The 23,757-nt window shown below is 39.5% G+C and overlaps 6 protein-coding genes across 9 annotated transcripts; 3 read left to right on the plus strand and 3 right to left on the minus strand.

Moving 5' to 3' along the window:
* Positions 1-337: 337 nt before the first annotated feature.
* On the plus strand, positions 338-1,861 carry LOC131689561 (flap endonuclease 1). 2 transcript variants are annotated; one of them, XM_058974751.1, is made up of 3 exons: positions 338-508; positions 564-672; positions 729-1,861. In XM_058974751.1, the coding sequence occupies exons 2-3, from the start codon at positions 591-593 to the stop codon at positions 1,787-1,789; spliced, it is 1,143 nt and encodes a 380-aa protein (XP_058830734.1). In that variant the 5' UTR covers positions 338-508; positions 564-590; the 3' UTR covers positions 1,790-1,861. The 2 variants fall into 2 exon arrangements, with proteins under 2 accessions (XP_058830734.1, XP_058830733.1); XM_058974750.1 differs by having other exon boundaries at positions 339-672.
* LOC131689559 (integrator complex subunit 8) lies at positions 1,802-5,746 on the minus strand. Its single transcript, XM_058974749.1, has 6 exons — positions 5,657-5,746; positions 5,481-5,599; positions 4,007-5,419; positions 2,997-3,867; positions 2,470-2,932; positions 1,802-1,999 (listed from the first exon to the last, which is right to left on the minus strand). Exons 2-6 carry the CDS (start codon positions 5,593-5,595, stop codon positions 1,880-1,882), a joined length of 2,982 nt encoding a protein of 993 aa, XP_058830732.1. The 5' UTR covers positions 5,596-5,599; positions 5,657-5,746; the 3' UTR covers positions 1,802-1,879.
* Positions 5,747-6,807: 1,061 nt separating this feature from the next.
* LOC131692946 (uncharacterized) lies at positions 6,808-8,658 on the plus strand. 2 transcript variants are annotated; one of them, XM_058980367.1, is made up of 4 exons: positions 6,808-7,770; positions 7,827-7,969; positions 8,140-8,495; positions 8,551-8,658. In XM_058980367.1, the coding sequence occupies exons 1-3, from the start codon at positions 7,547-7,549 to the stop codon at positions 8,448-8,450; spliced, it is 678 nt and encodes a 225-aa protein (XP_058836350.1). In that variant the 5' UTR covers positions 6,808-7,546; the 3' UTR covers positions 8,451-8,495; positions 8,551-8,658. The 2 variants fall into 2 exon arrangements, with proteins under 2 accessions (XP_058836350.1, XP_058836349.1); XM_058980366.1 differs by having other exon boundaries at positions 8,140-8,571.
* On the minus strand, positions 8,134-13,912 carry LOC131692945 (uncharacterized). The gene is made up of 4 exons (XM_058980365.1): positions 13,645-13,912; positions 13,474-13,576; positions 8,488-9,026; positions 8,134-8,232 (listed from the first exon to the last, which is right to left on the minus strand). The coding sequence occupies exons 1-4, from the start codon at positions 13,907-13,909 to the stop codon at positions 8,192-8,194; spliced, it is 948 nt and encodes a 315-aa protein (XP_058836348.1). The 5' UTR covers positions 13,910-13,912; the 3' UTR covers positions 8,134-8,191.
* Positions 13,913-18,546: 4,634 nt separating this feature from the next.
* LOC131690306 (DNA mismatch repair protein Mlh1) lies at positions 18,547-21,019 on the plus strand. 2 transcript variants are annotated; one of them, XM_058975976.1, is made up of 3 exons: positions 18,547-20,059; positions 20,229-20,391; positions 20,451-20,669. In XM_058975976.1, the coding sequence occupies exons 1-3, from the start codon at positions 18,822-18,824 to the stop codon at positions 20,526-20,528; spliced, it is 1,479 nt and encodes a 492-aa protein (XP_058831959.1). In that variant the 5' UTR covers positions 18,547-18,821; the 3' UTR covers positions 20,529-20,669. The 2 variants fall into 2 exon arrangements, with proteins under 2 accessions (XP_058831959.1, XP_058831958.1); XM_058975975.1 differs by having other exon boundaries at positions 18,548-20,059; positions 20,229-21,019.
* Positions 21,020-21,032: 13 nt separating this feature from the next.
* On the minus strand, positions 21,033-22,266 carry LOC131690307 (succinate dehydrogenase assembly factor 2, mitochondrial-like). Its single transcript, XM_058975977.1, has 3 exons — positions 22,112-22,266; positions 21,862-22,046; positions 21,033-21,771 (listed from the first exon to the last, which is right to left on the minus strand). Exons 1-3 carry the CDS (start codon positions 22,127-22,129, stop codon positions 21,498-21,500), a joined length of 477 nt encoding a protein of 158 aa, XP_058831960.1. The 5' UTR covers positions 22,130-22,266; the 3' UTR covers positions 21,033-21,497.
* Positions 22,267-23,757: the final 1,491 nt, after the last annotated feature.

The raw sequence follows: 23,757 nt of genomic DNA on the forward strand, positions 1-23,757 counted from the left end.
TTTGCATATTTTTCATTTCCGTCTCTTTTATACTGCTGTGATGTTTATGCAAGTTATCACCGGACTTGGCCAGAAGCTTCAAAAATATTTCGCCACGCGCAAACAGGTGCGCGTGACACCAGTCGGAGCCCGGAATCGAAGACACATTAATTGCCGACGCAGCAGCACCCGACGAGCAGCACCAGCGCAGCGTCATCATTAATGTTGACAAGCCAACAAATGAATTAATTGGTTATTTCAATCAACAGTTTTGATTGAATCAAATCTGAATCTTGTTTGTCACTATATCAAACGGGAAAATTATTTAAAACCAATATTTGTTTATTTTTACTATTTTTTTTCTGCGTGATGTGTATTTTGCTTGACATTTGCACCTAGGCCCTTTTCAAGTGTTGCCTAGATTTGTGTTGTTTTGGCGGAAATCAGCGAAGCTCAAGCTTTATTCGTGTTCCTTGTGTTTTGTAAAGTTTATCGGAAAATATAGGAATAGTTTTCGCGATCGGGAAAGGTAATTTTGATAAATATAACACAATAACACCAGTCGATTATTTTGTGTTTATCAGTAATTTGCGAAATTGTGAATAAGCACCATGGGAATTAAAGGACTATCCCAATTGATAGCCGATGTGGCTCCATTTGCGGTCAAAGAAGGGGAAATAAAAAACTTTTTCGGTAAGTATCAAAATTACTCCGTATTTTCCTTATATAACACTTTCTTTTGCATTCAGGAAGAAAAGTTGCTATCGACGCGTCCATGTGTCTGTACCAATTCCTGATAGCCGTCAGAGCAGAAGGAGCTCAACTAACATCAGTCGATGGAGAGACAACTTCACATCTCATGGGAACATTCTATCGGACAATTCGTCTGCTGGAGAATGGAATTAAACCTGTATATGTGTTCGATGGTAAGCCGCCAGATCTAAAATCAGGCGAGCTTAATAAACGTGCTGAAAAGCGCGAGGAAGCCCAGAAAGCGCTGGATAAAGCAACCGAAGCAGGAGCTACTGAAGACATTGATAAGTTTAATAGGCGCTTGGTAAAAGTTACCAAACAACATTCCAACGAAGCGAAAGAACTACTGAAACTTATGGGAGTTCCCTACGTTGATGCTCCATGCGAAGCTGAAGCACAATGTGCAGCACTCGTAAAAGGTGGCAAGGTTTACGCTACTGCAACTGAAGATATGGACGCTCTTACTTTTGGCTCAAGCATTTTGCTGCGTCATTTGACCTTCAGTGAGGCACGAAAAATGCCAGTCCAGGAGTTCAATTACGAAAAACTTCTCAGCGGATTCGAACTAAATCGGGATGAGTTCATTGATTTGTGCATTTTGCTTGGTTGCGATTATTGTGACAGCATCCGCGGAATCGGACCTAAAAAAGCCATCGAATTGATCAACAAATATCGGTCGATTGAGAAAATTCTAGAGAATATTGACACTACAAAGTACATTGTGCCGGAAAACTGGAACTATCAGCAGGCACGACAGTTATTCAAAGAACCGGACGTAGCCGATCCAGAATCACTTGAGCTTAAATGGGTGGAACCTGACGAAGAGGGCCTGGTTAAGTATCTGTGCGGTGACCGTCAGTTCAATGAAGATCGCATTCGGGCCGGCGCTAAGAAAATTTTGAAAACCAAATCCACCGCTACCCAGGGACGACTTGATTCGTTCTTCAAGGTTCTTCCATCAACGCCAGCACAAAAGCGAAAGCCTGAAGACAAAAAGACGCCTGCTTCTAAGAAAGCTAAAACAACGGCAGGAAAACCAGGGCGGAAGCCAAAGTAAAAGCTTGCTTAATTGAATTAAAAATCATTTACTGAATGTTTTCTTTCAAATAAATAATTGCTATATCCATAATTTGTGATTTGTTCCCATTTACAGCATGAACTGTTTTGCAAGAGAACGCAAAAAGCGTGTCTTTCGTATAACTGCTGCTTCTCGTTTTATTTCCTCATTGTTGTTGGCATTGAGTTCGAGTTGACCGAGATAAGATATCTGTAAAGAAAAAAATCGTCCTGTGATCAAGAGGTGCACATCTCGCATGTTTTTGAAATAGGTCTAATAAGCATACTGTCAAAGTACAATTTAAGGCGACATTCCGAATAACCCATTACTCGCCGATTATAGATTACAGCAGTAGACGTTCCCTCAAATTCAATTTGGACAGCCTGTTTATTGATCCTTTTCAAAAAACACGCGAATTTTTTATTGTTTTAGTGGTTGGTTTTGGACATTATTAGAAACTGCGAGCTCGCACCGGACTAACATTTTTGAGCCTCAAATCCTGACCGGGGAATGTTCAAAATTTGACTCGAATCTAAACGTCGTTGCTCAGTAACCTGATCTGAAACCAACATTCTTAAACTGGGAAAACTAAATCCGACTAACTTTATTAGAGGTCCAATCGATGCGAGCCCACGTGAGCTCCAGTTTGGAAAATTTTAGGGAGGAGTCTTAAAACATACCGCTTGCAATCTGCGCTTGTGTTCTCCTTTTTTGAAGTGCCAATTGACGATGAACTCCAACAGAGTCGGATCCCATATGCAACCGTAGTACGAGTCCATGGCATCCGAAAAACTGGCGGTCTTCTCACTAACACTTTTGAACGCAAGACCGTAGTCGGTCTCATCTAGAAATTGGCACAAAACAGCCGCCTGCATGAAACAACCCAGATTCGAACAGCACTTGATCATACGCCGAATAATAAAATCATCCAACAGTGGCCGCTGCAGATGGATTGTACAGTACTCCGATCCGGATATCAACGCTGTGACATAATAACGCATGGCCGCTTCATGGTTTCCATTGCAGAACTCGATGTCACCTTTCAGTTTAATCCAAGGAACGTTGTGTGGGTAATACTTAAGCGATTGAAGAATGAAACTGTTCAGTATTTCGTCCACCATTTTAATATTATAAACCGCCGGACTGTAAACATAAAAGTTGATTCATAATTTAAAAAGAAGACGACAAGTCGATCGTTCCCACTTACTTGTTAACGTTGGTTGGCCAAAGAAACATGTACTCTGCGTTCAGATCTAAATTAGTCTCGTCCTTCAGGATGTTATGCAATCGTGCCAGTAGGGAAAGTACAATCGTTATAATCAGCGGATCGCGTAATTTCGACAAAAACAGTTGTAGCATCGTGGAACTTTCTGTTGAATGTCGTTGCCGCGAAGATTGCTGATTAACAAACAATGGCAGTATAAAATCCCATGCTTCGCGGCTAGTTTTCTTAGTCCCTTTAAACTTTTCGATGTCAAAATAGGCCTGAGTAATCGCAAAACAAAATTCCAACGCTGGATAACGTTTATCTGGGTTAAGTAGACTGTTCCAATCATTAAAATTCAGTAGGATCACGGCACAGTGCTCAAGAACTTTTGCACGTGGCGCCACATCATTACTCGTGCTGGCATTCAAACATTGTTTACAGTTACGAATAAATTGCACCTGGTCGGTTGGCTTCTTTGGCCACTCGTCCAATACTTGCTGGATCTGAATTAACAGAGCTTCCCATGCGGCCAGCTTACCCAACTTCAACACCATCGGATTGCTGGCCAAATCTTGCCGCGTTGTTTCACTTTTCAAGCAGGTAAGTAGAGCAATTGCTGCCGAATAGTCTTTTTTGGCTGCTAATTCGCGTGATTTGCCTACTAGAATATATGCAAAATCCTGCAAAAAGCCACGTTGCAATGACATCAACAGCTGCTTCAATGGCAGTGGAATCGACCAGCTCGGGTTGATGCTCCAAAGCGGTTTGGTAGGATTAGTTCCGGCCAATTTTACCAACATTTTACGAACACCACTAGCGTGAGTACACGTGATAAGCTGTCGCTCGTAAGTGCCAACATCCAATCGAAGCACTAAAATAAAAAGGGAAGACTTTTAATATTGTTATAACTACTTTTCCTTGATCTGATGTACAGCGTAAATTGAAGGAATGTAAATTAAAGGATAAAATTACAAATTATCGATGTGAATTATAAAAATAAAATCACTTACTCTTGGAGTCACATATAGTCCAATCGGATTGTATTCCAATGCCGGTGAATTGAACGTCGTCCCTCATCCTCTGTTTTTTCAAGTCTTCATATTCCTGGAGAGAAATAAGTTTCTGATAGCTTTTCAGAATTGTCTCCACACCTCCGGAATTTCCCAAAGAGCTGATCGTGCGAATAAAGTAAGTCTTTAATCGATTCCGGTCAGAAAAACTGTATTCTTCAAACTGCTCGTCTACAAACTGCAACAACAGTTCCAATATCTTCATCTGTTGCAGTTTATACTTCTGCAGTGCCACATTCGATCCCAATATATTATCGCCATCTAAGACGTGACGAATGACATTCAACGCAACAACCGCCAACTCTAGCTCCTTATGATCGTTGTTGGTACCCGCCTCCGGACTTCCCATCGAAGCGTAACCTTCAACGTTTAGCTCAAGAATCTTTCGCTGGGTGATCGGGATTTCCCGTTTAATATTATCTTCCTTCAAGATAGGCACAATACCCGAATAATGATCCATAACTGATTCGTTGAGGCGTTGCAGTAACCCGATAGACCCACCCGCCACTCCACATGCCATCATGTATCCCTTAAGTTGTGCTTCTTCAACGCTGCAGTAAAGGTATGTTCGCGATGGCTTGGTGCTATACTCATGCTTTACCTGATCGAAATTCTTCTTACTGAGAAGAATATTCTGCTTGGCGAGTTCATACTTCTGCATATAGAGATAGTACAAACACAGGTCATAGTGAATTTGCGCTCTTAGCTCTGCATTCGATATGGCAATTGCCGTGTCAAATCGCTGCTGAACACTATCTGCATGTGCATCCAGAGCTACAAATGAGTCGTACGTCAGAATTCGGAATGGTTCGGAATCCGCAATAACTTGGTTAAGGAAATCGATGCTGATGTTGGTGAACGGTTCCAACGAATTAATAAACGAATCATCCCGCATTGAATAGGACGTGGCGTCCGGAACTCCTGAAACAAGGTTGAACGGTTTTGCGTTTTTTGCTACGGACCCACGAATTACTTGTGCCCGCAGCACCCATCGGTGATACAAGGTCAACGCAAAGTTAAGAGAATGCTTTGACCCTTCCGGTCCAATAATTGGACATTCATGTACCAATGAAAGCGGCAAATTGACTGCTTTACCAGCTGTAACGCTACACAAATCACTCAACAGCTGAATTTGTCTTTGCAAAGGAAGATTTTTTTCCAATGCTTCCAAATCCCACCGAAGAAAAGCAGCAACCTTCAACGCTAGAATTTTTAGCGCGAGTTGCTTCTTGCTGTACTTCAGTCCTTCGTTTTTATTCATACTATCTGCTTCCGGCGAATTAAGTTCATTTGGATTCTGATTTTCTGGTGCAATGGAAAGGAACTGTGTTATCAGCTCGGTCGGGGAAGGATCTGTGAAGACGTCTCATTTTCGTATATACATATAATTTCAAGCAAATTCTACAAAACTTACCGGGAGCGGCCCTCGAAAGATGTTTCGTAAGTAAATTAGGTTTTAACAAAAATTCAAACCATAAAATAGTTTCATCTGAAAGTGGAATCATTGTTGGTCGAAGAACATCCATCATTTAGCTAGAAAGTTATATTCTTATCCAATGATGTTTTAAATATATGTTTTTCATGTATTACATTATTCCGAACAATAAAATCTCAGGCGAGATGGACCGTGATCGGTTTTAGCCGTCTAAAAGACACACAATAAAATCTCATGAAATTGACCAGAGATGCCAGGTACTTTTTTCAAATGTCTGCAATAATAATTTTAAAAGTCTGGGAAGAACAAAAAATGTCAGGAACGCTAGTGTAACCAAAAGCCTTTATATTCAAAAATCTGTAAATATCTGCAACCAAACTAAAAAATCTGCAAATATCTGCAACCAAACTAAAAAATCTGCAAATATCTGCGTCATCGAAAAAATCTGCAGCTTAAATTAAAAGTCTGCGAATTTGCAGACTTGTCTGCAAATCTGGCATCTCTGAAATTGACACTTGTTTTTTTTTTGCTGTGTCGTTTGACGTCTGTAACCAGGACCTCTATTATTGGCTCGAATCAAAACTCGTCGAAGACTGAATGTTGTTGGCTACACGCAACCATAACCTACAGAATAAGTTCTTTCAATTTAAATTTAGGTACTTCTGAGCTGTGCGTCGCTTTATTAGTGTTGTCAGAAACAAAACGAGAGATTCGACTCAGTTGAGGTCTTCCATGCAGTAAGGTACTTTTGAGTTGTTTGAGGTATCCTCAAAATTAGGTAAATTCAACTTAAATTTAAGTAAATTAAACTCAAGGTTGAGTTATTATTTTTGCCGTAGTTAAATGGAAACTACCTTCACCACGGTTTACCTAATTTTACCTTCCTGCACGATACCGCGGTATTGAGTTAAAAGTACTGAATTTTAGGTAGTTTTTCGGTGGCGTGCAGTATTAGATTCTTTACTGACACAGTTAACCTCACTTTTCTTGACAGTTCACTTGTACTGTTTACATGGAAACATTTTGTGGACGACTAGATTCGCTCGAAGCAAATCGCAAAGAATTTTTCTAAGTCCATGTAAACAGTTAGGGTTGCCGCCCCTCCGGGTTTGACTCGGAGACTCCGGTTCTCGGGAGCAATCTCCGGGCCTCCGGATTTTATATCAATTTCTCCGCGTTTGGTGGGAAGAACCATGCTTTCATTTTTTATGGAATTAACTGATTCTTTACAAAATATTTAAAAAGTCTAAGTTAACTATTACTCTGGTTCAAATTTATTTTGTGATTTTAAGGTGGCGAAGATGAGTTCACCAAATATTGCTGACTTCTTTCACAAAGCAATGAAAATGAAAAACAAATCAAATTTACTATCAATTAAGAAAAGTAATATTTCGCTATATGTTACAATTGAAATGTTGCATCCCACTATTTAAGTCGCTCAAAATGGTGTAAAAAGTTATTTTGCTGCAATTTTACCAAATTACTTCACTGTTACACCAAGGTATGGCAGCTTTGTTCTAATCCAACTGACTAGCTGAACATCAAACGAGTTCTTCCGGTGTTGTTGCTACTCCTGCAGCGACCCTTAACTGTTGGCTAGGGAGGTATGTTTTGCCCCTTTGTTGCGACCTCTGGTGATGAATAACCGACACCACATAGTGCTTCCCATGTGATGCCGCAGCCCTGCCTCATTTGCTCTCCTTATACTATGTTCACACTACCAGTTAAAACGTGTTTTAAGTCTGATTTCGTGTTTTAAGAGAAATAACATGTTTTCCCATCGCGTTATTTCATATAGCGAAACGTCATTTTAAAACCTGTTTTTTCTAAATAACACGTCTCGAGGTAATATATTTGTGAATCGAGCACAACCCTGCGAGCTTTTACTGTCAGTTTGTGACATCGTCAAATGACAATTCCATGACAATTGTATACATTTCGTTGCGATGACAAATGTGTACACTTCGTTGCGGTGGCAATTGTATACACTTCATTCTTCATAATTTTGTTTTGGTGGCTGGTGCACGTGATTTGCTTCGAAAATAATGGAGCCTGAACGCAGTTCAAAGAAAACGAAGAAAAATCGATGGAGCGCTGCTTGCATTGATTTGCTGGTAGAGCTGTGGGCCGACAAAATTGCGGATTTGCGAGGAAATCGTAAAAACAACCACGTCTACCAGGAAATTAGACATGAGCTGGACAAAAGGGGTTTTACCGTAGGAACGGACGAAATTAAAGTGAGAATTCACAACCTCACATCAAAATACAAGTAGGTATACTTTTGATGTAATTAAAACAAGCAAAAAATGATTATCGTTTTTCTAGGAAAGAGAAAGCTCTAATCGGTCCCTCCGGAGGATCACCGTCGACCTGGCCGTTTTATGCCAAAATCCACAGCTTTTTGGGTACATTCCCAATAACCAACGTGTCTCAACGAGTTGAAGAAAGCTTCTCTGAATTATTGCCAGGTAATTTCACGTGTTTAGTTCATTTCCCAAAACATTCAGTCTTGTTATGTATTAAGCGTACAACAAAAAAAAACAACAGAACGTAATACATAAAAAGCCTATAGAATTGCGTTCAATATGACAAAGATTTTTTGTGACTAATAAAAATATTCATTTTATTTGTTGTTCAGATGCTGAGATAATTGCAGAATATGTAGAAGAAACCGTTGATTCCGATCTATCCTACGCAGGACCGTCGCTGGATTCTGAAATGCCGTTGAGACCTGGAAAGAAGGAGAAGAAAAATATATTTCAGAACGAGCTTTTAAAACGATGGGATAAAATGGAGGAAGCATCTAGAGAACAGAACGAATATTTGAGAGAGACAGATCAAAAGTTGTTTGAGTTGGAGTCGCAACGAACCGCTCTACTCGAAAGATTTGTTCAAAATTCAGCTGAAATGAAAGACGCTTTCATTTCCTTCCTAGGCTCCAGAAATTAGTTATTCTAAACAAATATGAATAAACATTAATACTTACTGAAGAAGGTAGCAATAGCATGTCTTATATTCTCCGCGTTTTCATCATAATCATGAATTATAGCTGGCTGTTCAGGATATATACGACCCTTTTCACTTCTTAGCTGTTCTATAATCCACTTTGAATTAAGATGATCGTCGTTTACATTGAGGAAGTTATGAAGTACACAGCACGCTTTAATGATCAACGACGAGTTTTCAATAGTGTTGTCGATTCCTTTTCCAATTCGACGAAACCGTGCTTTGATATGTCCAAAAGCATTTTCTACAACTCGCCGAGTACTTGCTTGCACAAAATTGTAAGTTTTTTGTAACTCATCTCCAGCGACGTTGAAAGGGTAAGGCTTCATAAGATTTTTAGAAAATCTAAATGCAGAGTCTCCGATTATCAACACCGGCACATTAACACCACATATGTTTTTTGATAGTTCATCCATTAGGGGGTTTTCAGTAAGGTGCTTCTTTAAAAGCGATGATTCGTATACCTGCGAATCATTGCATCGCCCTGGACTACCGACATTTATGTATAAAAAACGGTATCTGAAAAATAACAAATAGATTATTACACTTTAAATGCGAAGAGTGCGTTTTTGATTTCTTTTTTGACTTCCATGTCTGTTATTATTGGTTTAGCAAAGATAGTTTCATCTTATGGCCAAAGGTAGGATTTAGCGGGAAGTTGCAGTGTCAAACATTGTATTTTGGCCTCCTTTGACACCAAGGTTATCGAGCGCTTGTATATTGAAGTTGAAACAAATCTTACTATCATTGTTGTCACTGTATTTGCATGTCATTTTTACAGTATTTAAGTACGTCTCCTAGTATTTGTAAAGCCACGTAGACTTATATGGGGAATGGGAGCCCAAGTAAGCACTAAACCGTGAAAATTGCCTTCGTTCGGTTCTATAGTCGCTTATAGAATAAGGGTATCAGAACTTATAGAAACAATATTGTACATCAGTGCTACTTGAAAACCACTTTTGGCGAAATATTCAGCTGATATACTACCTATTTTAACTTTTTACAACGCGCCTACGGAGATATGTCAAACTTAATTAGCCTAATCAACAGCTTTTTGGGATCAACGTACTCTTTCTGCTAACAAATTTTATCATGCGGGGTGGGTGTGTGAGGAGGGTGAAAAACTCACGAACGAACCACTCCCCAGCATAATTTGGGATGCCTTGTGATATAGCGGTGGTAATGGATATGGTGTTGGTCTGAGGGGGGTTCAATGAGGGGTGATCTTAGGTGAATTTAAAGGGGTGGTGACCAGTGAGGGGGAGGGGTGGTAACCCCTCTCCGTAAACTCTAGCTACGCCCCTGTTTAAATCCAAAAGCCTTATGTCGGCCGGGATTAGGTTGACGAATTTCAGAGTTATTGCATTATCAAAATGAAATGTAGAGTTTTCTAACCAACAATGGTTAGAATAACATAAATCAATCTTCAGCAAGAACGTACAGCAACTATTAATCTATCTCGACCTAAAGAAGGTAAAGCCCTTAGCTCAGACGAATCATGATTCAAACTAGTGATCACGTGCTGAGCCCGAATCGAAGAACTAAACATTGTCAAGACTATCTGCCTTGTCTGGGTGCCGGGCCATTCCGGCATTACTGGAATTGAATGGGCTGATGAATTAATAAGGGCAGGTTCAGCGATAGACTTCGTTGGTCCTGAGCCCGCTCTACCAATTTCGACAAGTTGGATAACAACCGTGCCCAGTGATTTCGAAAAATCTCGTACATTTTTTGGAAACTCCACTGGGGTAGCTGACCTGGGCTTTAATCGGCCTAACCGGCCGCTGCAAAATCAATTATCACATGGCAACTATTTAGCACGCTGAGTAATTTTCATGTGATCTTTGTGAATCCGATCATCTGATATGCAACTGCTCAGCGCAATTGTGATTTTGAGTTTTCGGTCGTCGTTACATAGACAACATCGTGTTTGGACGACTGAAACTCAGATACATACTAAAATTTCTTATCCAATGTGGTAAAGAGCTTTGGGCTTACTCGCAGGCGATTTGAACTAGTTTAACTTACCTGCTGTTTTAGTGCTGTTGTTTTCCCCTCCTTTCCAATTCTACCTTCCTACCTGCTCCTTCTCGCTTCCTCCCGTTCGGGAAATGATGAGAAGACACGGCAAGGCAGAAATCCCCGACTACATACGTGGAACGTGCCATATGAGCCAATATATTCTGATTCCTGATTCTTGATGGTGAATTACCAGAAGTCCTCGTCGCTTCCAAGCACGCGTGCAATAATTTCTTATTTAAACAAAGCTGTGATGAACCCCAATACGGCATAAGCTTTGGCTGTAGACATTGCAATGTGCTGCGCGAAACTCAATTTGCTATCGAGAAGAATGCCTAGACCCTTAACTGTGTTTACACGGTTGATAGTGCTTGTTGACATTCTATAATCAAAAGTTGTTAAGTGCCTGTTACGACAGAACGAGATCACATTACACTTTTGTATGTTTACTTCCATCCCGTTTAGTGTGGACCAATTTAGCAGCAAATCGATATCGGCTTGGATGGCACAGCAATCGACTGCCGAAGCAATTACACGAAAGAATTTTCGATCATCCGCAAACATGTACTTAGGGGACTGTATAGCGGAGCACAAATCGTTTACGAATAATATAAACAGTAGCGGGGCTACATGACTTCCCTGGGGAACACCCGACTCGATCACAAACGGAGATGATCTCATTTCATCGATACGAACGTACGCACAGCGTTCGGTGGGGTACGAAAATATCCACCGTGACAACCATTCAGGAAGTCCCATTCGTTCGAGTTTGGCCACCATTAGCAAATGAGGTACTCTATCGAACGCTTTATCAAAATCCACATGAACGGCATTAATTTGCTGACGTTCACCAGGCGCGCTGTTTAGCGACGAAACGTATGCCATAAAATTTGTGCTTGTCGATCGTTTTTTCACAAATGCATGCTGCCACTCGGACATAATATGGTGCACTTTCGGGTACAGCAAATTGTGAACGAGGCTTTCAAAAACTTTCGGTAAGCAACTCAAAATTGAGATAGTACGATAATTCTCAACATCATTCACACCACCTGTCTTGGTACCATCTTGTGACTGTGTTTCAGCTCCACATCGCGTACCGAAAAATTGAAGAGCGACATGTTCAAATCGAACATCGGCAGGCTATTCAAATACCCTCCATACAAAGGTGGTCGGTTATTACTTTGCACACTTCGAAAAAAGGCTGAGAATAGGTTTGCCGATTCAAACGGGGACCTGGCGGTAACATCGTTGTAACTGACACGTTGGGGGATTCCGTGCGACTGCTTACGATTTTTCACAAACGACCAGAACGAATTAGGATCCTGCTTAAGGTTTTCCTCCGTGCGACGAATATAGCAAGGAAAGCAATGCGCAAGCATCGAGTTATATTCACTCTCAATAGCATGCAATTCAGCTTTATGTCTATTAACGATGCTTAGTATGGTGAAAATAAACACTTTTTCCTATGGTGTAAAATTGAATTCTTTCAACTAAAAACGTAAAAGTAGGTAGTCGTACGTAAACCTTCTCCGTGAGTGGCTAAGACCCAAGCATCAAAATTGTCTAAAAAACTTAGGGGCTGTGGCACGTGCAACCCGAATAGGATGTGCCTCTTTGTATGTCGCTATTACAGTGGATAAGTTAATCGTATCCGCGGTCTTATTGAAAAATACACAGAAAACCTACTCATCGGCAAGTTCTCTTCGAAAAAGTCCCAATTTGTTGATATGTTACGGTATCTAACGGAATGTTCAAATGATCAAGAAGATTTATGTGCGATCTGATAACATTTTTAATCATTAAGCGAGAGCTAAGTACCCAGCTATCAACGCAGAGAGTTACATCTAACACGTTTTTTCCCAGATCTTGCAAATATTGGGAAAATGCGGATACGTGCAATTTAATTGATATCTGAACTGCCACAAGTGATGTGATGGACGTTTGCATAACTGTCGATCATTACTGCGAGGGCGTATGATTTTTTAAGTTAAAGCCCCAAATGAACAATACAACTCATTACTGTCGCAGTGTGACAAATCCCAAATCATCAAAAGGTGACGATTAATCATGAGGAAAAAATATCGAACAATCCTCTCAGTCCGGTTAACTGTCACAGCATAAATATCGTTAGTTGTGAGCTCGGATATAAGACCTGTATCAATGATTTTCTCATTATTATAGAAAATATATATTTGAGGCTACATATACGTAAAGTAGGAATGCATCTTATTTCGTCCGTTGACACGTTTAGAATACAAAATAAAATGCTTTCAAAAATGATGGTGAATGCTAAGTCGTTTTTCTTCTCTGGCTGTTCCTTTCTTTGGAAACTACTATCTTGCCACTTGTTTGAAATAGGAATATCTTCTCCTTCTAGTAACTGAGAATGGAGTAACTTTAGTCATTTGGGTATAAAACCGTGTAAAATATGTAATAATAATATCCTGGTCGAGCCTTACTAGAGCTCTGCTATACCGATTTGGCTCGTTTGTAGACTCAAAAGAGAAATTCACAATAGCATCCTAACACTGATTCAGTTCAGTACAGAAACAAGTCTTGTCAGATCAAGGAAATCGCTGCATCTATCGAATTTCGCGACTTTGAAATTCCGTTGGCACTTGTACTTAGCTGAGACGAGACATGCGAGTAGCGAAAAATCGAACGCCAAATGCAGCCAGTCCATATAAAATATGTGAGGCAGAAAGAGACATAAGCCAAAAGATAAAATGACCAGAAGAAAAGAAAAAGCAAACATCTATCCGTAGTTCCCATCTCAGGAACAAAGTACAAACGATAATATATATTTACACTACTGTCGGTCAACTAGTTAGATTTATAATAAAAAATTATAACCGCTTACGCACTGTTATTCTACATTTAATCTTATAATTAACGAATAAAACAATTCAAACTACATATATTAATATAAACAGATTAACTTGACTACCTGTAATCCACCAAAGCCATCAAAACAGTTGAGTACCATCCCTTGTAATTGTAGTAATCAACAGCTTCCGTAGCTCTGGGATGGATTTCGATATGACAGCCATCTGAAAAAAGGAAAGTGTAACATGAGACACAAACAAGAGTACATCAAGGTTTACATTTATATACTTACCTATCGCACCAAGACATTGTGGAAATCCAAGATTCAGGAAGCCAGCAACGCAATCCTCGATCGTGTCTCTTTCCAAAGGAAGCTTGCTTAAATAAAGCGGTGCAAGAATTTCCCAGATCTCTCGGCAAAACTCCAATAGTATCACACATACTGTTGACTTTCCTATACCGAACAAGTTCGCAATACTGCGGAACTCTGATGAGGAACCTAAGGTATATAAAGCAACCGCTACTCTTTTTTCTAATGGAATAGCCTTGCGAAGCATAGTGTCCATTTTTTGCAAACGCGGAAGCATGTTGCAAAGGCAGTTAAATGTGCTGCGATACATTCGGAAATTCTGCTTAAAAAACTCATCTCCGTTTACTTGGCAGTCTTTTTCCCAAAAGTACTGAGTTCGTTTCTGAAAACAAAATTTTCAGAAGTTAATTTCACGCGAAGAAGACTAGTGAATAAATTTGTATTCATCGTTGTTGCAAATAGTGCTGCAATCCTGCCAGTTGTGGCTGGAACACAGGACAAGTGGCTTATGTGGCTGGTGTCGTATCCTCTGAATCATCCAGACCAGAGCCTGGACAAAATACCGTTTTTGCTAAAAATAATACTAATTCATTTCAACTTACAAGCGTCCATATTCTGTCGACGGTAACATTTTCCGCGGCTTCTAGAAGCAAAAACTGGCGCTTTTTGATGTCCCGGATGTTTTCAATGTACATTCTTCGCCTACGTCTCAGGTCCCGAATCGCACTGCTGTACAGGTCGTTGAGTTCAAATACCGAATCACAAAGTAGATTGTAAATTGGAATACAAACATCAATTTTCTCTTGCAACGTCATTTTCGTACGAACTTTGTCGAATAAACAATCGCACTTAGCAACAACAAACAGCATGCTATGGTATATTACCTTATACATGTGTGAACGGTTCGGTTTTAACTTTATATTACCATCAATAAAACAGGTTATTTTGTGCTAGTGTGAACATAGTATTATTTCCATTGGAGAGCAATTCTCGTTCGACTTATCCTGCACAGCGAGAGTAGCTGGTGCTTTTGTATTATTAACACTCAGTCGGGAAAATGAAATGCTACATCAGATTAAACCGATAAAACCGTTCTGAAACGTTGAAATTTACAGCTTTACTTTAACGTAGTAATACATAACGATTAAAGTGCTCTAAAATGCCGAGCAATCGCTTTCCGTCTAGTTCCACTCAAAATCCACCACCCCCAGGTCATTGAAAATCTCCGGGTCAAAGCCTCTCCAGAGGTGGCAACCCTATAAGTACAAGCGAACTATCAAAAATGAACACTCGAGTTCATTTCTGACGTCAGCGTAAAGTATGCAATAAAAACTTGTCGAAAGTAAACAAAGTTCATTCCATAGCGTTAGACTTGCTCCCAGATGGCGAAATCGTTAGAGTTCAACGGGATACTGAAGCGTTGCCAGAAAATTTTTATATTCCAGATTTTTTAGGAAACTTCCCAGTTAGGCTCAGCCGGAATGCTGGCTGGTTCTACTTCGTATTCCGGCTCCAGTGAAAAAATCGATACTAGTTAATATCAGTTGTCATACTAATTAGAACCAACCAGGGGTGAAATTGTGCATCTCGAAACGAAAGGTTCATTGTATGCAAGCTTGTATGAAGAAGTCGTTTCGAAATGGTTCCACAATCTCACCCCAGAATTCCAGTTCATTTTCAGTTGAACTTCAAAGCCGCTGAGGATCCGCCGGGCGAGGTGGTCGCCGACCCGCCGTCGGAAATAAGTGAACCTGTGATCCACTCGTTTGCCCGGCTTACTCAAACATAGGGGCTATACCTAGTTTAAGACCGACTGAACGGTAGCGAAGTCGGACAGCACGCGCAAAAGCGATGTGGTGTAGCCACATTGGGTGGTGGAAATAAAATAAAATTGGCAACGCTAGCAAAATGTAAACACAAATGAACACTCCGGATGAACTTATCGTCAATTGACATTTCGTGGAGTTTTGATTCGAGCCAATTAGGTTCTTTACTGGCGGGCCCATATTATTGGCTCAAGTGGATCACAGGTTCACTTGTTTCCGACGGCGGGTCGATGGCCACCTCGCCCGGTTCCTACACTGAGGCAACTAGAATATCAAAATTCAAAAAATTGCCTTATGTTTTTTCGACACAACAAATCAGTTTGATTTCCATTAGATTGCCTTATGAATCGAACCAAAATAAAACAACCCTATGACCTATGTCTTTTATACCAACCTTATGAAATTCTAATTTTTGAATTTATGGAATAAATAAATCCAACCTTATGAAGGTTGTAATGAGAAAATTATGAAATTCAACATTTTAAAACTAAATAAAAATAAATACTACACAGGAAATGGAAACTCTGATTGATCAGATATCTTTACGATTTTATTTCTACTCGTCTACTTGGTTTTAATGCATTTTTTCAAATACATAGATTACATTTGTGCATTATATGAACCACGCGCGTTAAAAGTACGATTCCGATTACACAGCAAAATTCGATCTCGCTGAAAGTTAGCAGTTATCCAACTGTGACTTTTGCGCCTGAAAGGAAGATGCAATATTGTTTTTTTAATAAATCAATTGAGGCCAATTACTTTGGTTTACGTCGGAATATTTCCAAATTTACACCGGATGCGCCGTTCAGAAAATCTGCGATTATCTTCAGTTCGTCCACAATTATAGGCGCCATTTTTATGTTTGCTTAACTTTTTTTCGCGTAAGTGGCAACATTGAATTTCATAAGGCGCGGTAATGAAAATCCAATGTATGACGTAATATATTTATACGTTGTTGTCAAAAGAATTATAGGTAGCGTATGGAACTCATAGTTGCTTTAAGTATTTTAGATTTTCAATGTTTTTGCAGCTTCATAAGGCGAAACTTACAAATTTCGCTAGTCTAGTTGCCTGAGTGTAGGCCTCGGTTATGCGGCTAAGCCGCATCGAAATGGTACCCCTTAAACATTCTAACTAGAATCGGTTGTCACCGGAGCCGGAATACAAAATAGAGCCAGCCAGGATTCCGGCTGAGCTTAACTGGGAAGTTTAGTAAAATTTAATCTGAAAATAAATTTTTCTGGCTCCGCTCCAGCACCCCATTGAATTCTAACGATTTCACCACCCGGGCGCCAGTTTGACGATATGAAATGAATTTTTACTTTCGACAAGTTTTGATTCAAGCCAACAACATCCAGCCGATGAACCTACCCAGCCAAAAAGGGCAAGTTGCTGGCTAACGGGGGGCTATTTGCCAACTCCGATGCGCTAATTGCCCTTCAATTTGCCTGCAAACTGCTGGCAATTAGGGGGCTATTTCAAATGCAACATTTGGGCGTTTTGCCGCCGTCATTTTTTTTTGCCGCCCTACCCGCCCATAAATCGCCTCCAAATCGCCCACGGAATGCGCCACACACTAATTGATAGTAGCTCAAATTTGAGTGGCTAGCCACTCAATTTCATAAAAACTGCACATGGTCAAAAACTGAGTTCGCCTCGTTTACTCAGTTTTGAGTTTTGGATGCAAATGTCAAATGTGAGTACATTTTACTCAAAAAGCAAATTTGAAAAATAATCATTCAGTATTTTTAATATTATTACAAAGAATCTCACCGATACTTCAAGTATCCTTTACCTGTTCATCCAGACGCTAGCGATGTCTGGAAATATAATCCGACGACGTTTCTTCACAACTCTTTTACACCAATCGGTACATTGTAGAACTAGCAGAAACTATAAAAACACGAATAGAAGTTAGATTAGAATAAAAATAAAACTCAGAGAAACCTACATTTTAGTTTTCTGAATGTTCTGCTTCGACTCTACAGCTACTAGGTCCGTGGCTTGATCTTTTATTAAAGTTTTAGACGATGTCGAACTCCTCGCACTTTTTCTTGAGGATAAGTAATTTTTTCACTCAAAGATTTAAAAATTGAATGGTTACTTACCAACTGAGTTAACTCTACTCAAATTAAAACTCATTTTTTGACATATTGCGTCTATTTTTCAAATTGAGTGCTCTGAACTCAAATTTTGAGTAGTTTTGAATGATCGTGCATTTAATCGCCCTTAAGGTTGCACAGAGAATGCGTAAAATACGCAAACGAAAAAAGCAGTTTTTTTCCACACCGTATGTCAGATCTTCATAAAAATCAATCAGCAGTACTGTAACAACATTCTACATACGCTGATTGATTTTTATGAAGATCTGACATACGGTGTGGAAAAAAACTGCTTTTTTCGTTTGCGAGTTTTACGCATTCTCTGTGCAACCTTAATTGACTAATATGAAAATTAAAAATAATACTTATTTTCGGATTCATGATCTACTCACCATATACTTACCAGTATACTAGGTAATCACCACCAACTTATAGGAAGAATCACACCAAAACTTATCACAATCTGACGTTCATTAAGACTTTAGGTCAGAGATCTTGTTCTACTATACTTACACACGATACCACAATTTTCTACATTCGTTGGCTAAATGAAGTGCACTAGACAAACAAAATACAAGTGAGAACACATCAATGGTTCAAAAAACAATTTTAAGCTTAAGCCAAACATGAACCGCCATGTTTGAAAAACGCAAAAAACAACCAAGTCCATTTCAGCCGCCAGAAAATTTGTCTAAGTATTGAAATTGCCTTTAAATCGCATTCGCAAATTGCATTTGTTCCTAGGGGAAATTAGCACAGGCGAGTTGAGTCAAACGCCAAACTTTTTAAATCGCCTGACCATGTTCGTCCGCATTTTTTGGCAGGGTATCGTCAATTGACTTTTCGACGAGTTTTGATTCGAACCAATAATATGGGCCCCACGTCCTGTCATTCTGACACCACAAACGAAAAAAAAAATACATTCAGAGATGCCAGATTTGCAGACAAGTCTGCAAATTCGCAGACTTTAAATTTAAGCTGCAGATTTTTTCGATGACGCAGATATTTGCAGATTTTTTAGTTTGGTTGCAGATATTTGCAGATTTTTTAGTTTGGTTGCAGATTTTTGAGTATAAAGGCTTTTGGTTACACTAGCTTTCCTCACATTTTTTGTTCTTCCCAGACTTTTAAAATTATTATTGCAGACATTTGAAAAAAGTACCTGGCATCTCTGAATACATTAAACAGCAGTGATTATTGTAGTTATCATCACATTGTGAAGGAAATTATGGAACCCGCTACAATTCGTAAATTGGACGAAGCAGTTGTGAACAGGATAGCGGCCGGTGAAATTATCCAACGGCCAGCAAATGCATTAAAAGAAATGGTGGAAAACAGTCTCGACGCGAAAGCAACCAGCATTCAGGTAGTGGTCAAAGTAGGTGGACTAAAATCGCTGCAGATTCAGGATAACGGAAGTGGAATCCGACGAGAAGACTTAGGTATAGTATGTGAGCGGTTTACAACTTCAAAGTTGCAGAGCTTTGAAGACCTTTCAGCAATTGATACGTACGGATTTCGTGGAGAAGCGCTGGCCAGTATCAGTCATGTAGCCCATCTAACCATAATCACAAAAACACGAAATGAACAGTGTGCATTCAGGGCATCTTATGAGGATGGTAAATTGAAAGGAGAAATCAAAACCTGTGCAGCTAATCAGGGTACGCAAATTTCCGTTGAGGATCTGTTCTACAACGTCCCGATGCGCAAACAAGCACTCAAAGCTCCCAACGAAGAGTTCCAAAAAATATCAGACGTTATCGCCAAATACGCAGTGCATAATCCGCAAACCGGATTTATGCTAAAGAAATTCGGCGAAAACGCGACTATTAGAACACAGGCAAAGTCTACCGTTCAGAACAATATTAAACTGATCTATGGCCCATCCATCGGCAAGGCTCTTCTCAAAGTTGCTTTCGACAACGAAATTCTAGGGTTGACTGTTGATGGTCATATCACGAATGTCAATTTTTCTCTAAAAAAAGGGATATTTCTACTTTTTATCAACCACCGAGCAGTCGAGTCAGCTAATCTCAAAAAAGCGATTGACCAAGTTTACTCACTCTATTTGCCCAAAGGAATGGCTCCATTTGTATATCTTTCTATAGAACTACATCCAACCAATGTGGATGTTAACGTACATCCAACGAAGCACGAGGTCCACTTTTTGCATGAAGATGAAATTGTGGAACAAATCAAGGAGGCAGTAGAGCGAGCTCTACTTGGCGCTAATGCGTCGAGAACATTTTACACCCAGGCATTGTTGCCAGGAGCTTCTAACCCTGATTCGGTAAAGTTGAACGATTCTAGCAGCGATAAATCCAGGTTAGATTACAAATTTGTTCGCACCAGTCACAACGACCAGAAGCTGGAGAAATTTTTTGGAATCAATATTTCTAGGAATGCAAGTTTCAGTGGAACTGACAAAACTGAAAAGATAACACCACGGCGAGAGAAACATTTCAAGTACGATGAAGCCTGGGACGGAATCTGCGGATAGATTTTTTTCTGTTCATTTTATCGTTCGTCTTGACAGTTCCACCTTTGACATAACGTTTTCTTTCGTATCCACACATCCCGTCCCAGGATGAAACTACTTGAACGTTCTTTAAGTTGATCTAATTTATTCTTCCAGGGACACTAAACTTACCAGTATATTGAACTTGCGCAAGAGCATTGAGGATGACTGTGATCGAGATTTGCGAAAAATTTTCAGCGAGCTCACCTTTGTCGGTGTGATTGATCGCACGCATGCCCTTATTCAGTACGACACAAAAATGTTTCTTACCTCAACAAAAGTATTGTGTGAAGAGCTTTGCTATCAAATATTGCTGTTTAATTTCGGAAATTTTGCTAGAATGGATTTCGCGAACCCGTTGCCTTTGCTGGAACTGGCCACTTTAGCGCTACAGGATTCGGAAAGCGGATGGACTGAAGAGGATGGATCAAAACAAGAACTTGCCGAACGAATCAAAGAGATACTAATTACTAAGGCACCACTTATGCGAGAATATTTCAACCTTTGCATTAGTGCCGAAGGAAATCTTGAATCAATTCCTATTGTAATCGAAGAATATATCCCATCAATGGCTCATTTGCCTATATTTTTACTTCGCTTAGCTACCGAGGTCGAGTGGGATGACGAACAAGAGTGCTTTCAAACATTTTGTCGTGAAACTGCAATGTACTATGCAAGAGTGGCATGCACTAAAAATGAACAGGAGTACAAGTGGGAAGCTGAGCATGCAGTCTATTCAACCATCAAACAATATTTTATACCACCCAAAGCATTTGCCAAAAACGGATCGCTACTTCAGGTGGCCAACCTTCCTGACCTTTATCGCGTCTTTGAAAGATGTTAATGTTGGAGTGGTTTGCTTCTATTTATGTAAATAAGGCTTATACATAATTTTACTATTTTAACAACTCATTGCTTCACTCCAATATCTTATATCACATTTTATTGATGCTGCATTTCACATAGAGCAATATGACTACAAGGACCGATTTTTTTTACCCACGCCTTACTTTTAAAAGCAACGGTACACCTGGTTTGTTCTAGAATTATTACGTTACTAGACCACTCATGTGAAACGACACGACACACGCCACAAAAATTATTCACTATGGATTTTGTTCTAGGTAATTCAACACGACGACAGCAACAACGTTGAAATAAGTAGAATAAAATCCATAGTGAATATGTTTGTAGCATGTGTCCTGTCGCCACGTGTGCGTACAGCTTTGAAACATTTAAAAGTAAGCGTGTAAAAAACGACCCTAAATCTGCCTTAAGTACTACGTCCCCCTTTACCTAGATACTAGTATTGATATTGACGTTATACTTAGTCTAGATTTTCTGCAAAACGATTGATTAAATTTATATTCTAGTCGAGAAAAAAGACTAATAGAGATTAGGCTGATGGAATCTTTGCTCCCTATTGTTGTTCTTTACATGCTGTTTTAGCATATTCATTATCTCGTTATCGTATTCGGGTGGTGTTGGCTTCACACCAGTTGCCCAATAAAAGATGTCCCAATCGTTGGAGGGTAAATTTATAAGACTATCGTAAAGCTTAGTTTGTTGTGCAGTCATTGACTCCAGATACTTGGCCGCAAAGGTACTCAACAGCAAGCCATTTTCGAGCATCCCGCGTTTACGGGATTGATACAGCAATCTGTGTGTAAAGCGTTTGTAGTAACATATAGACAAAATACAATAGACTACGCCAGCCTACTAGCGTTTTCATCGTCAATCTGCTAGTTACCTTGATTTCTGCAGTTGCAACGGTTCGTTTTGTTTTTCCTTGTAAATGGGAATCGGAAGAGATTTGTCCTCCAAATCAATCATGGGCGGAAGGCTTTTGTTCCCATCATTTGGAGGAGCGAAAAATATCCTACCAGAACAGATCCAGCGAGAAGTGTGTTCAAATTTCGCTCCGGAATAACTCACCTAGAAAATGACCATGGAATATACATTACAAGTATTATTATTTGTAAGCACATGGTATTACACACCAGACGAAAAAGCGACATTTTTGCGCACAATTTTATTGTGATTTAAAAAAAACATCTGTTACATAAACCTAAAAAAAATTGATACAAAATTTCAGAACGGAATTTTTTGTTGTTTTGACGTTTTTGGCTTGAGTTCAGAGATGCCAGGTACTTTTTTCAAATGTCTGCAATAATAATTTTAAAAGTCTGGGAAGAACAAAAATGTCAGGCAAGCTAGTGTAATCAAAAGCCTTTTCATTCAAAAATCTGTAAATATCTGCAACCAAACTAAAAAATCTGCAAATATCTGCAACCAAACATGAAAATCTGTAAATTTTGCGTCATCGAAGAATGCAGCTTAAATTAAAAGTCTGCGAATTTGCAGACTTGTCTGCAAATCTGGCATCTCTGCTTGAGTTGAGGGCAAAGGCAAAGATGCCAGATGATTTTATTGAAAATCAGTATCCTTGTTATAAAAAATCTAGAGCTGTTTTTCATTACATCATATCTAACAGAAACGGAAAAAATCGTGTTTGAAAATTCCCTTGTAACTTTTAAATTTATTTAACAATTAAAGCACATAGAAGACTATTAATCCAACCATTATCTCTGCATTTACTCATTGCAGGATCGTATAAGCATATTACATGGTTTTACCGAGGATAATATAGAGATAATTGATAATAATTATTTTATTACATTTTGCCGATCGCTTTTGCTATTATGCTCTTTTACATATGTGGTCTTGGCAACACCGTTTCTAGATGGCACATTTTACTACACGCTTATCCTCAGCTACCCAATTCAGCTTTTTGTTAGTGGCTGCGTTCTCAAATGCGCACTCAACTTTGACAAGTCGTCCGTCCAATGTCAATTTTGACAAATCATCAGCCGTTGCGTCAGTTTCAATTTTCACAACACGGTGGGCGTTGATTTTTGTTCTCGTCTGAAACGTTAAACGTCAAAATTTGTGTTCACAGCAAATCCGGTTGAAGAGCACGGGATAGTTTCAGCCAAGAAGTCGTTTATTATCGAGCTCCATCTCATCTTTAGACGAATCATTGTCAAGGGAAGTCTTGGCTCAGACGGTTTTTTACTGGAGGGAGCAAACGAAGGCTATTGGCGAAACCATACTGCCCAAGGGGCAAAAGGACACCGTCATGACTGACAGAGTACGGTTCGTCCCGTATTACAATCAAATGTGTTTATAAAATTATTCTGTTCCGTCGAGGTATTTGCTGCCGATTATCTGTGCAGAAAGTGGTCAGTTGAAGGAAATGATGACTATCTTTTTATATGGAGTTTCCAAGAAAGAACATCTCAACTATGAGTCAATTCTATCTTTTGACAACTGTAAATAAGAACAGACAGAGAAGGTACAGTCCAAAAATCCTTTCCAACTCCCTATGAAACTAAATGGATTGTGCTTCCGTGTTTCAAAGGTATGGTTGAATGTATTACTATGAAGACCGAAAGGAAAACATTTAACGATCATCGATCGGTCAGGTTCTGGAAAAATGAGGCTTCCTTATAGCTTCGATACAACATTTTGGATTACCTTCGACTTTGTCTCCTGGTGTGAACACTCAGCCCGAAGAGAATAAGAAAATGCTCAAATTGGCAGCCTTCCTGAAGTTATTTGGCGAAAGCGGAAATGAGAATGTTAT

This window comes from Topomyia yanbarensis, chromosome 3, assembly GCF_030247195.1.
Source record: "Topomyia yanbarensis strain Yona2022 chromosome 3, ASM3024719v1, whole genome shotgun sequence".
In the NCBI taxonomy this organism is placed as follows: Eukaryota; Metazoa; Arthropoda; class Insecta; order Diptera; family Culicidae; genus Topomyia; species Topomyia yanbarensis.